General features: G+C 40.5%; 1 protein-coding gene across 12 annotated transcripts in view; it reads right to left on the reverse strand.

Annotated features, from left to right (window-relative positions):
• LOC129183379 (IQ motif and SEC7 domain-containing protein 1-like) overlaps positions 1-14794 on the reverse strand; it is a 142360-nt gene that overhangs the window by 53346 nt on the left and 74220 nt on the right. The window contains exon 1 of one of the 12 annotated variants that reach the window (XM_054780546.1): positions 6491-8202. The exons of the other annotated variants lie outside the window; for them this stretch is intronic. Coding sequence (XP_054636521.1) covers positions 6491-6555 — 65 coding nt within the window. The 5' untranslated portion in view covers positions 6556-8202. Of the gene's footprint in view, positions 1-6490; positions 8203-14794 lie in introns of those variants that run through there. 12 annotated transcript variants of the gene reach the window in all.

Here is a 14794-nt window from a genome sequence, read left to right on the forward strand (position 1 = left end):
ACAAGCCTGTTTCCGGTGAACGTTGGCCTCCACCAAGGCTGCTCTTTGTCACCGATTCTGTTCACAATTTTCATGGACAGAATTTCTAGGCGCAGCCAAGGCGTCAAGGGAGTCCAGTTTGGTGGCCTTAGGATCTCGTCTCTGCTATTTGCAGAGGATGTGGTTCTGATGGCCTCATCGGGCTGTGACCTGCAGCGTTTACTGGGGAGGTTTGCATCTGAGTGTGAAGCTTCTGGGATGAGACTCAAAACCTCCAAATCCGAGGCCATGGTTATCAGTCGGAAAAGGGTGGATTGCTCCCTGCGGGTTGGGAATGAGGTCCTGCCCCAGGTGGAGGAGTATCTCGGGGTCTTGTTCACGAGTGAGGGAAGGTCGGAGCGTGAGGTTGATTGGCGGATCAGCGCAGCATCTGCTGTAATGTGGTTGCTGTACCGTACCGTCGTGGTGAAGAGAGAGCTGAGCCGGAAGGCAAAACTCTCAATTTACCAATCAATCTATGTTCCTACGCTCACCTATGGTCATGAGTTTTGGGTTGTGACCGAAAGAACGAGATCGTGGATACAAGCAGCTGAAATGAGTTTCCTCCGTAGGGTAGCTGGACTCACCCTAAGAGTTAAGGTGAGGAGCTCGGTCATCCGGGAGGAGCTCAGAGTAGAGCCGCTGCTCCTTCACATCGAGAGGAGTCAGTTTAGGTGGCTCGGGCATCTAGTCTGGATGCCTCTCGGACGCCTCTCTGGTGAGGTGTTGCCCAGGCATGCCCGGCCGGGAGAAGGCCCCGGGGCGGACCTAGGACACGCTGGAGGGATAATGTCTCACATTATCCTCGTTTAATATTACTACTGCATCCAAACTCATATTTACATACATACACATATACTGTACATGTATACACGTACATGTAGTACCTATATCATTGGTAATATTACCTTTTCCCCTACGTAAGAACAATTTGACATAAGAACGGTCGTCTGGAACCAATTGTGTTCATAAGTTGGGGACCTAGTGTACAAGCGATGTAGTATTCTGGTCACTAGGTGGTAGTACTGAAACAAAACATTGATGAGACATTACATTAAATCTTACACTACATTACATACAGGGGAACCTTGGCTAGCATACGGCTTGGTTAGTGTGTTTAATGTTGAAAATGTTGCCTTGGTCTGCTTACATTTTCCAGTTAGCATACAATATGACATGCACCTTGTGTTATTAATACACTGCGCAGGTCCAACTGTGTTCATGTATTTTTTATCACAAACGACCTTGTTAGCAGCCTGTTAGCTTTCAACACACGGGGTGTTGAAATCAGCTTCAACACCCCGAGTCATTAGCGGTTGACTATAGTTCTTTGCTAATTATTAACGCCACAAGTCTAAAGAATGTTACCACAAAAAATGCTTGTATAGTTTTACAATTACAGATTTACATACAATTACATAGTTTTACAATACATAGTCTTACATGCATAAAAAATATAAATACATATAAATGACGTGTGAAAAGAATAAAGGAACATTTAAAGTTACTTTTACCTTCACTGAAGACGTGATTGTTGCCAAAGACATGATAAGGCAGTGAAATCAACACAGACACCACATTCGTCTTTTGCTATGAGTTATTTCTTGAATTCAATAGTGTTTTTCACCTTCTTTATCAAAATTCTGGCACTTTCAACTTTCTTTGGCTGCATTTTGGCTTATATTGCAGTGAAAAGCAAAGGAAGGCAGAGACTTGAGGTGAGGAACACTATTAAATTCAAGAAATAACTCATAGCAAAAGACAAAAGTGGTGTCTGTGTTGAATTCACTGCCTCTTCATGTCTTTGGCAACAATCACGTCTTCAGTGAAGGTAAAAGTAACCTTATATGTTCATTTATAACTTTCATTCATCATTTATATGTATTTATATGCATTTCCAATTGTTTTCTGCATGTCAAACTATAAAAACATGTTTGGTGTTAACATTTTGGTTTTCTGGAACGGACTAATTGTATTTACTGTAAATTATTATTTATGGGAAAATCTGATTTGGTTTAGAGTCCGTTTCAGTTAGAGTCGGACCGTCTGGAAAGGATTAATGACGCTAACCAAGGTTCTACTGTAGTAATACTTTCCACATCCCATGTGGTCATGTTTACAACTAACTCCATAACCTCAGCTGATGATGATATATAAGTCAGTGTGTTTGATTTTGAAACGATGCAGATTAAAGATGCTGTATCAAAAGCATTAGCTGCTTTGTGTTTTTAACATCTGTACAGTATTTTAAATTAAATATTTGTATTTTAAAGTGCATCCATTTAAAAACACTGAATTGAGATTAGCACGGTATCTCCCATAAATCTGAAATATGACTCCCTCTAATTATTCTGTCTCACTTTCTCCTAGTGCATTTTTAGGAGAAACATATGAGGCTGAGATGAGGATCTCAAATTTGTCTTCGGAGCTGTAGAAGAGCAAGCTCTGAGCAGTAAAGTTTTCCTCTGGGTGTGGATGATGGGCGAAATTCCCGCCAAAAAGTGCAGTTTTCCTTGAATGTAAGCGAGGGTTGCCCACTGACGTAGTGCAAGTTGTGAGTGAAATAAGGACGAAATAAGGTTGTTTGTTGTTGCTCCTAGCTCATCTTAATCGTCAACAGACATTCTCAACACACAAACCATGTACTGTCTAATTGTGTAAACAAAATAAGGGTGTCATAAAAAATATCTTACATTAATAACGCATTTGGCATTGCATTGGTGACTACATCTTCATTAACCACAAGCACGGGCATTACAGTTTGTTGAGGATTTGTAGCAATGTGTGTAGGCTGACATCCCATTAGAAACGTTAGCCAAACTACTAAATAGGGCAAAATTGGCCAATTATGCATTGCATCAATAAATGTAAGGATTTTTGCAATAAATTACCAGACATTTTATTTACTCACAAAAGTGCAAACTCTATGCTGGTAAAATAAGTGAAAAAAAAAAAAAACGGAATAAAAACAAAAATGGCAAAAACAACATTTGGAAAAAAATTAAATGTAATTTGGGAAAATAAAATGGATTTCGTAGGGTTCTATATAATATGTAAAGAAATGTTAATAAATTATGTGATGTAACACACAGTAATGTTGGGCGATACAGCAAATTGTGGTATAGCAAGTAAATACATGGTCAGTATTCCTGATACCAATATATTTTACTTGAGATGTTTCAAGATCCTTGAACAATTTTAGGATTTTACTTGTAATTTGTTGATCAAGATTATGATCAGAATAAAGCACAGGACACAGATTTTGAGTCAAAAAACTAATTTGTCAACAATTTAACAATCTAAAAATACAACAAGAAAGACAATAGTGGTATGACGATATACTGAGCTCACAAGACGAGACGATATTGCGTTCACGACAACAAGACAAGACAATATTTTATCATTACTTTTAAGAAAAGATAGATAGATAGATAGATAGATAGATAGATAGATAGATAGATAGATAGATAGATAGATAGATAGATAGATAGATAGATAGATAGATAGATTTTTTTCACAGTAGCGATGCCACAGCTCACAGTGTAATAGGTTTCTGGTTGCCATGTACCCACGAGACAATTTTTTTCTCTTAAACAAGAAATATCATCCCATTTTAATCTTGCAACATCTGGTGACACCCAAAGCCATCCTGTGTCCAAGGACTTATTCCCTGAGCATGTAAACAATGCATCCATCCATCCATTTCCTATACCACTTGTCCTCACTAAATTCACGGGCATGCTGAAGCCTATCCCAGCTGTCTTTGGGCGAGAGGAGGGGTACACCCTGGACTGGGCGCCAGCGAATCACTGGCGTAAACAATACAACAATATATAAATACTGTATAACAATGTCAACAATGTAACAATATGAACAAACACAACACAACAAAAACGCAGGTATTTGTGAAAATAGACAGAAGAGGACTGAAAAATATCACTCTCATCCCATGAGTATCGATACTGATACTACCCTCAGTATCGATGCTGTGGATATTTGGATTGATCCGCCCACACAGGTGACTAAAGCACATTACTGTCATTGCTAAGGCTTGCACTGTCCTGCTGTTTGCTGTTGTGCTATGTCAACACAACAGCTACTAGCAATACAATCTATGTGCTTTTGTACACATTGGAGACAATTTACAGGCCTCCACAAACATAACAGTCATGTTTTGTAAACTTTGCAGACAGTTTAAGTGTTATCAGTAAAACTATTGTAGGTGTTTTTGAATCACCTGAAGCAAACGCAGTCTTTAGTGACGTCGATTTAAAACATTTGTGATTGTCAAAGACAAATGGAAAAATCTATTGTACGTCTTTGTAGGCGATTTGGAGTCTTGAACAAACCACACGCATGTTTTTGTGAACACTGCATACAGTTTATTCTTCAATGAACCTACTGTACATATTTTGTGAAACATCAAAATAAAATGAACCGAAGGTACAGTGTTCCCTTGTACCATCGTGGCTCACCTTTTGCGGACTCGCTGTTTCGCAAATTTTTTTTGGTGCAATTTTAGTGCTTTTTTACAGCGTATGAACACTGTTTCAGGGCAAGCCTGGCTCTTCTGTCTGCACTGCCCATTGTCTTCTGCGTCCTGATTGGCCGTACACCATTGTCAATAAATCTCCTTCGTAACGTTTCCTGTCATCGCTAGTGAACTCGTAACCGTGCGAGCTGCTTGCTGACCGCCAATAAACAACAGAAGAAGAAAAAGAAGAAAAAGCTAACCGGCTGTAGGGCGCCATTACAGAATAAATGAATATTCGCTTGAAGGAGGAAGACGAGGAGGAAGAAAATACGACGACAGGAGCAATATGTTTTTAACAAGGCTACAAAAATGCTACAGCCAAACGGCGCCAGGACGAAGAGGCACGGTCAGAGGAGTTTGAACTTTGAACTTTTAGAGTGTTTAAACCACAGAGAAATGTGAGAAAATGTTAAAGCCTGTCTGAGAAAAGTGCACAAAGCGTATGATCAGGGGTTTTACAGGCTTAAAACATATAGATTTGTAATAGTAAAATTGTAAATATAATTGTAATTGTAAAAAAAAAAAAATTGGCTACTTCGTGGATTTCACTTATTGAGGGCTATTTTGAGAACCTATCCCCCGTGATAAACGGGGGAACACTGTACATGCTTTTGAAACTGTTGACGACAGTTTAGTCTTCAGTGTTTTTGTAGACATCCTAGACCATTTTACAGGATCCAGAAAATGACACGTACATGTTCAAATACAATGAAATACAATGTTTAAATACAGTCAAGAGTGTGTCTGTAAATGTCACTAACAACTTTACAGTCTTCAACGCACTTGACGTACTTCTGTAAACATCGTACATACAGTAAGAGTCCTTATTGAACCAAACATGTACTGTATGTCTGTGGAAGTATCCAATTCGGTCTTTTTGCAAGCTTCGCAATCTTCAACTGTACGGGTTTTTGTAAACACAATACAATTAAGAGTCTTCAGTGAACCATGTGTACTTTTTTGGATGTAACGACAACCACTGTGTCAATGATAAAGCTATTGAAGAAAATGTAGCCTTCTGTGGACCGAGTGTACATGTTTTTGCAAACATCAAGAGTCTTAAACGTTCGTCTTTTTCTAAACATTCAAGATAGTTACAGTGATCAGTGAAACTAACGTACACATTTGCCGACATAGCATATGTGTTATTGTAACTATTGGAAATGTTGTCTTAGGTTAACTAAACATACATGTTTTCGTAAACAGAGCAGACAATTTAGTCTTCAACGAGGCCGACGTATGTGTTTTCATAAGCATTGAAGTTGATTTAGACTTGCATGAACTGAACATTGAACAGAATTAAGAGTCTTTAACTAAACATACATGTTCTCGTGAACATCAGAAGACGATTCCAGTGTTTAATGAATCCAATGTGTACGCTTTCGAAAACATAGACAATTACGAGTCTTCAATTAATCAAACATACGTGTTATTGTAATGATTGAAGGAAATGTAGTCTTCAGTGAACTAAACATAAGAGTTTTCCTAAACAACGTGCATGCTTTTGTCATGTCCAGACTCTGAGCTGGGATTCAAACACAGGATCTTCTTGCTGTGAGGCAACGATGCTCACCACTTATGTCACAATAAAAACAGGAGCTTGAAATGAACAGCAGCAGCCATAAGTTCACAGCACAGCAGGAAGCTGCAGAGACACTTAAAGGCATAATAATGGGAAGTGAGGCAGATCTACCATCATGCCAGGTGAGCGGTAAACTCTATTCATGCAAGCACCCCCACTCCACAACCCCCTCCACCCCCAAAAAAGGCATGCACAGCACAGTGCGCCATCACGGGTGGAAAACGCACAGTCAGATAACCCTCTTGTGCACAAACACACACACATACCCACGCACATACAGCTTCGTGACAGTAGTAAATGTATGTGCCCCCCCCGCCCTCCCGCCACCACCACCATCAATTCCCTGGAGGTCTTACCAGTAGAGAAGCTTGTTGTGCAGGATGGCGGGCGTTTTGTCCGAAGCGCAGTTGATGCACCACATTGTTGTTGGTGTCGCTCATCTGCGCCACTGACTGCAAGCACCAGTACCCAGGACAGCACCAAGTGATGAGAGCCAGGACGGGAGGAGGGGAGAAGAAGAGTGGGCGGGAGATATGAGCCTTCCTCTCCTCCACATCCTCCTCCTCCTCCTCTCCTTTTTCTTATGGTAACTGCTTCATTATGTCACACTGCTGCTACACTCATTTACATGAGAACCTCTGACATGCCTTAATTAAAAACACTTACTGTATGTGAGACATCTCAAATAGACCTCTAGAGGTCGCTCCTGTCGCTGGTACAATGGAACCTCAAAAGTCGGCATGGGTGATACCCTAAATTTGCAATACAAATATTTTGGCAAGGAGAGTTTGGGAAACAAATACAGTGGAACCTCAATTAGCGTGGTTAGCATGTTTTTCCTGTTAACCAAGAAAATTTACGCCACTATTTTGCCTAAGCATACTGCGCAAACTAAGTCCAACATCAGCGGTTGACGCTCAACAATGTGAACGCAAAACTCGTTTTATAGTTTTATATGCAGAAAAATATTCTAAATGCATATAAATGACCGAATAAAGGGAATTACATTTAAGGTTACTTTTACCTTCATTGAAGACAAGACTGTTCCCAAAGACATAATGTGGCAGCGAGCTCAACCACCACCACCTTCTTTTCAGTCACGTCAAGAATCACATCTTTAATGAAGGTAAAAGTAACCTTAAAAGCTCATTTATGACTTTCATTCATCATTTATATGTATTTATATGCATTTCGAATTGTTTTCTGCATGCAGTGTAATTATAAAACTCTAAAAACGTGCTTTGTGTTAACTTTATGGATTTCTGGAACAGATTAATTGGATTTACATTATTTCTTATGGGAAAAATGTATTCAGTTAACATCCATTTGAGTTAGAGTCGGACCTTCCGGAGCGAATTAATGATGCTAACCAAGGTTCCACTGTAATACACAACCAATGTCAGCTGAAATATCAAACTCCAGAATTACCACAAACTCTCCAATCATAGCCGGGACGTTTATTTAGGTAAACCGCAAACAGGATGAGGTGTTAATTGGACGCAGGAGATAATTTGGAGAGAAGTTATTTCCTAAATGTGAAAACTCATTATACAGTACAAAACAAGTTTTTTTTTTTATCTTGGTTTGGCGTACATGAGAAAGTGGAAAGAAAACCATAGCTCTTTTTGACCACATGCTCATTTATTAGCAAGTACTGTATATCATTAGCACAACATAGCAACAACAGAACCAATGTAATAGCGGTAAGGAGCAAACTGCTCAATCAGCATTAATAGCACTGATGAGTTTACTATAAACAACAGTATAGCAAGTGAAACACGCATCAATTTCACACCGACTGCTGTGTTCCAACATTATAAAGGGCATGCAGAGCTAGATAAAGCTGCTGGATGCTGACCACTCATCATACTTCAACTGCAGCTCCTGCCATCAGGAGGTTGCCTACAGCCACAGTCACACTCTGACGGTTATTTGCTTTTTCAGAGCACGCACTATAGGAGACTCAATGGTTAACTGAACACGGGTTAACTGGAGTACAGTCATCCCTTGTTTATATTCACTGGTTCCAGACCCGACATGAACTCATTCAATCCCAGCTATTTTTCAAAAGCCAACCCCAACGCCTACCCCTACCCCTACCCCTCCCCCTACCCCTACTGGCCATTTTATATGATTTTGACTGACCAAGACACACAGAATATTGTGTTCAATGGCTACATAAACAGGGAACCTACCAAAAGAAAGATTAGACTCCCGTGCTTTTTGTGAAAAGATACCATTTTTTTGCTTTTGAGACACCTCAAATATCTACAACTATACCACAAGATAACCAACACAAAAATAGTTGTTTTAAATCAAAATAACAATTTATTTACAAATATACCACCATTAACTATTTACAATTTTCACATTTGGAACTAAACTGTGTGTGTGCATGTGTGCACACACGTGTGTGTGTGTGCATGTGTTTAACTTTACCTACAATGCGTGACCTACTGTACGCTACACTCCTCCATGCTCTTCCACTTCCACTTATTGCTTTTGATTCGGTGTACTGGCATTATTATGCCATGAAAAAATGGTCTCAAAACAGTGTTGACAATAAAATCGTTTATCGGCAAGAATTTTTAGGAAAGTTATCATCCAGCAAAATGTGTTATTGTGACAGGCCTACCTCCCTGCCTCTCAAGTTTCCCCGCCACCTCCCTCCCCAGGGGGCCTGCTCCAGTATGCATCAATGTAACATTGCTGACACCCGTTGACCAGTGTAGAATACTACATACCACAAGGTGTCTTTCAAAGCATTTTCTGAATGTCTTATATTTGTATTTTAGTTCATTCAGTCATTTTCACGGTGGTCTAGTGGTTAGCATGTTGGTGGCCACACAGTAACAGTCTGGAGATCGGGAAGACCTGGGTTTGATTCTCCGTTGGGCATTTCTGTGTGGAGTTTGCATGTTCTCCCCGTGCGTGTGTGGGTTTTCTCCCACATTCCAAAAACATGCATGTTAGCTTAATTGGTGACTCTAAATTGTCCATAGGTATGAATGTGAGTGTGAATGGTTGTTTGTCTATATGTGCCCTGCCATTGGCTGGCGACCAGTCCAGGGTGTACCCCGCATGTCGCCCGAAGTCAGCTGGGATAGGCTCCAGCATACCCCCGCGACCCTAATGAGGAGAAGCGGCATAGAAAATGGATGGATGGAAGGATAGTTCTTTTTTTGCTTGAAAATTAGGCCAAAATACAAAAATTTTGCTTAAACATGCATATTTTTTTAATAATAAGAAGCAAAAAATAGATTTTGAAAAACCGTAAAAGAACGAAGCCACTAAATTCGAACCGCGATGCGGTGAGAGACGACTGTAAATATTATACTTGAGGTAAGCTATTAAATATTGAAATGTGAGTTTGTGTGGAAGTGGCCGTTGTCTGTCCACCAATCAACACACTGCGCTGGCTCTCGGTCCGCCCCCTTTAGGTACCCTACAACTGCACTTGGTAACAAACGTAGCAAAGACCAATTATTTTGGTACCACAGTGATGGTGACCACAGCTAGAACACCACAGTCCATCCCAGGATGGTTGCCATGGCAACTTCCACATTGGTTTCCATGGTGACTGCTCGTCTTGGTGACAAATGGAGTCACACTAAACCAACACACACTTTTATCTGCAATGCTCATTCACCTCTTTTTAACCCTTTCTTAAGTTGCTTTGGCCTACTTCCTGCTTAGTATCTTCACCATCTAGCCATCATCCATCCAGCATCATCCACCCATCCATGGCCTTGCAGCCTGGGGACAAGCCTCTATAATTCATCATACTTTTTTCATGACACCCTCCCCCTCTCATTCCCTCCTTATCTCCATCCTTCCTTCCCCACCTTCACCTCTCCATCTCAGCATCTTGAGGAGCAGATAAAAAGTGATGGTGTTAAACTCTTTCAGGGTCACTGAGGCTTTAAGAGGTTCAGCATGATTGCTGGTGTTGCGTTCAAGCACATTAGTGTTTTTGAGCGCTTCCTGACAATCGTGTTGAATGACCTTATCTCCTTCCTTGCCCGCTGTTTTGTCTCACTTCCTTTCCACCCTTCATGCTTCCTCTCCTCTCGTGATCCGCCCCTCTCATTCCTTGCTTTTCACTCCTGGAAATCAACTTTGGCTCTGACTATTAGACAGAAAGAGAGAGAGAGAGAGAGCGAGGGAGAGAGAGAGAGAGAGAGAGAGGGAGTGAGAGGACGGGAGGAGGATGTTGCTTGGAGACGGTTGCCGTGTAACGGGAGGGGAGGGACAGAAGGGAGGAGGCTTGGCCGCAGGAGTCAAGTGTGAAGGTTGCTATGACGATGCAGGCTTCATGTTGTCAGAGTGTGTGTGTGTGTGTGTGTGTTTCTAAACTTGTGAGGACCAGGAAGGGACATAGGGAATGTCAAGGTTTTTGAGATGAGAAATTTGCTGAGAAGGTCTCCTATTATACCAAAGTGCTTTTTAATAATGTCCTAATGTGTGCCCTGAGATCCTGTTTATGAGCACCAAACCAATCATCTCCCTCACTTGTTTGCTCCACTTTTGACAGCTTTGAAGTTGTGGCTTTTCATGGCGTTATGAAGGAAAATCCTCCTTCCTCATGGACATGAGACCACCTCTGACCCACCCCTAGCTAGATGGCCATGATTAGTTTTTTTTTTTTTTTAAATGTCTTTTTATTAAATGAGTCCTGCATATACAGTATGCCCACCGTATACCCATTTGACTTCCATCGGAACTACATATTTATTATACCGTACAATGTACTCCTGATATATTACAATGTTTTACTCAAGAATACTCTTAAATGAAAGCCTACTACATCCACCACTTGACAGAGCTTCACTACACATCTTAAAATATTACCTGGAGCTCTGCCAACTATCCATCAGTCAGCTGCAGACATGGGAGCTGTAATCATTTTGTTTTACGTCAGTGAACAGGCTAACCTAGCATGATGTCGCTGTTAAAATGTGAGTGCATTGTTAGCACTGTAGCTCCCATAGCTATGCTAGTGTTGCTGATGTTTGTATCCTCCTGTCCCACACCTTGATGTTACTTTGTTATATGTGAAAAATGGCATCTATTAAATTGGACAAGTGCACCCTTTGTATGTGTAAACAGTTGCTAAGTGCTCAATGTGCTTCTTGGAAACGCATCTGTCGGAGTTGTATGACATCCCCATCAGCAGTGTAGTCTGTTAACAGCGACTTACCCCCACTTGGTCTCCTAAGTCCAGTTCTGGTCAGATTTCTGTGATGAAGAACGTAGTTCCGCTTAGTTGCTGGGGACAATTAAGTAAAGAGTTTGGCTTCCCGGAACTATATGAGTTCAAAAGATTAATACATTTGCATCACAAAAATGACTTCTCAAAAAAAACAAGCCTCATAAAATGCTCTGCGTTATTTGTCTCGGGCTGTATCGCTGCGCACTATCGCCTGTGCTTTCATGCATATGTGACGAAGACACTCGCATCTTCTTCTTCACTTTGGAACACATGCGTAAACAGGATGGCCCCGGCGCTCCGTCATGGAAGTACACTAGGTCCCCAACTTACGAACATCCGACTCGCGAACATTTGTGGATACGAACACAAGCCGACTGGTCTATATTTTATTTTATTTTGCCTTCTAGTCGCTCCATCAGTATTTATACTGCTACATGCTTGACCAGTAGAGGGCACTGTGACACTGCTAATGGGACCAACAGAGGCTGGGCAGAGAAAGCTACATAATACAGTAGCTGTATGATACAACCCGGACAGAGCGTGTGATTAAAGTTTATGAAGAGTTAATAGGCCTGCTTAATTCTACACCACCCACAGAACACTACCTCTTTTAGAAGAGTCTAACGATGACGACCATTTGTCCTTTTTTTCAATAACTCCTCCTCCTTCTCCACCACAACAACGTATGCTCGACCACTCCTCTTCAAAGGTAAATAACATTTATCATTACGTATTATTATATCATTTTTATTATTGTTTTTTTCATTAATTATCCTCATTTACTATTACTACTACATCCAAACTCATATTTACATACATACACATATACTGTATATGTATACACGTACATGTAGTACCTATATCATTGGTAATATTACCTTTTCCCCTACTTAAGAACAATTCGACATAAGAACGGCCGTCTGGAACCAATTGTGTTCGTAAGTTGGGGACTTAGTGTATATGGGGACCTAGTGTAGATGCCAGTGTCTTCGTCACATACACAAGAATGCACAGGCGGCAGGAATATGGTGTAAGACAAATATAACGCTGAGCGTTTTGTGAGGTCTGATTTTTTTGAGAAGGCATTTTTGTGATGCAAATGTATTAATCTTTTGAACGCTTATGGTTTTGAGAATCCAAACGGTTTACTTAATTGTCCCCAGCAACTAAGCGGAACTACGTTCTTCATCAGAAATCTGACCAGAACTGGACTTAGGAGACCAAGTGGGGGTAAGTCGCTGTTAATAGACTACACTGCTGATGGGGATGTCATACAACTTCATGTCAAAAAATACGAACTATCCCTTTAAAGGTACAGACACAAAAAAAAGTCTGTTCTCAGTAAGGCTTACTAAAAGCACTTTTAAACTGTCTAAATTCCAGCATCAAGGCTAGATATTGGACAACACACTTCCAACACACTAATGAAGGGCCTCTGACACTTATTGAAAATTGGCAGGTTGATTTAGTGACACCTCAATGTTACGCATTGTGCAAATAAGATATGGATAAGAGGCTTCAGTGTCCAGTGTCAACAAATAAAAGCTTTGGAGGAACATTTATTTACTACAGCGTAGCGCACTGCACACACAAACGAGCTCCATAAAAGAAAGCAGGCTTTTCCAACAAGTCTTTGTTATGTTTCTTTAAAGCAAACAATGAGTTGTAAAAATAGAACAGACAAGCAGCCCGAGGGAGGCTGGGAAACACTTTTTCATTCACCTCTTTTCAATGCTTTTAGTGTAGTCATAGAAATCTATGTATCAAAGTTTTAAAAAAAGAGAGGAGCAGAGGTTGTTCGGTAACCTTTCACCCCCGCTTGGCTGAGAAATGCAACATCAGCAAATCATTCTCTCTGCTCTTTAAAGAACCTGTGCACAGCATCTCTCTTTATACTTGATCACATCAATCCAGCGTCACATGGCCCATCACTACCTGACCACCAGGGGGCGTAATGCCTCAAAAACAGGAGAGAAAAGACCACCACCTTCTGGAGGATATGAGCATAGACCACAACAAGAGTGGAAAATGACACTATTTTGTTTTTCATGTGACAAAATAATAGAATTAATGTGCTCCAGTGTCAAACCATGGTCATCAGAAAGCATGTATTAAGTGTACCAATGTTTTAAGTCACACTTTCACATTCTTAACTGTCACACACGTTTAAAATGTCACGGAAGTGTTAATAGTATCAGAGAGTCTACCGTAAATGCTGTAATTGCTTCTTTAGCTAAAACACAAAGAGGACGGGATGTTCATTCAAAGGGGCGATAATTGGAGAGTGGCTTTTATTTTATTTTATTTATTTATTTATTTTATTCCTAAATATGGAAAAGTCAATACATACAACAAGTTCATTTTTTTAGCTTTGATGATTTGGAGTGCATGACAAAGTGCAAAGGAAAACATCGCTCTTCTTTGACGACATGCTCATTTATGATATACTGTATATTGTACAACACAGCAGCAACAGAACCAATGTTGTAATTGCGGTAAGGCCCAAACTTCTCAGTCAACATTGATAGTGCTGATGAGGTCATTGGAAACAACAGTACTGCAAGTGTAACACGCATGGCTTTAGCAGTTGCTACATTTTAAAGCACATGCAGAGCTATATTGAGCTGCTGGATGCTGACCACTCATGATGCTTCAAATGCTGATACCACCACGAGTGCATAGAGGAAGACTGTTAAGAAGAACAGCAGGATGTTGAAGTCGAGAAAGAGTGGTAAAAGTGGGCGAGGAAGGTCTCCTGTGGCGTGAAATCCTCTACGGTTTTAATTACATGATGATGATGATGGAGAGACAGGTGGGAGGAGAAAGAGAGAGATGGAAAATAATTTAAGATGAAGGGAAGGAACAAAAATAACCCTGTCAAGTGTTCACTAGAATCACTTGGAGACACTGCTGCTAGCTTAATTTAATCTTAATTTCACAGATGAAATTAACATTTTGTATTATTAACTCTGATTCACTTTTTCTTTTTCCACTTGAATGACACTTAACAATGTTCAAATGTGACTTCAAATATTGCCCGTAGACTTAAGAAATATTTTACAGTATGATGGCCACAGTTTGACCCTGCAATAGCTTATTTCCATTATTTATGTGTGTATTATTATTATTAATGGGTAAGAGCATATGTGCGGCATTCAGGTTGTTTTGGACGTAGCAGCTCCTCATATTTTCTATGCACTAAGTAGGGTTGTGAACAATAAACCGATGCGACCGGATATCCGGTTTGACAAGCGAGCGATAGGGTTACATCGGTAGCAACCACCTGGATCGATAAGAATCAGCCATAAATCCTTAGATGAATCAATTGTAGAGTGCACCGGGTATGGCAAGACGAACAACGGGGTAACAGTGTGCCTCTTAAACAACGCAAGAGCCTGGGCTGCCGGCAAAAGGATTGTCGCGCATGCTCTGTAGCTTACCATGACTG

Source organism: Dunckerocampus dactyliophorus, chromosome 1, assembly GCF_027744805.1.
Source record: "Dunckerocampus dactyliophorus isolate RoL2022-P2 chromosome 1, RoL_Ddac_1.1, whole genome shotgun sequence".
Classification (NCBI taxonomy): Eukaryota; Metazoa; Chordata; class Actinopteri; order Syngnathiformes; family Syngnathidae; genus Dunckerocampus; species Dunckerocampus dactyliophorus.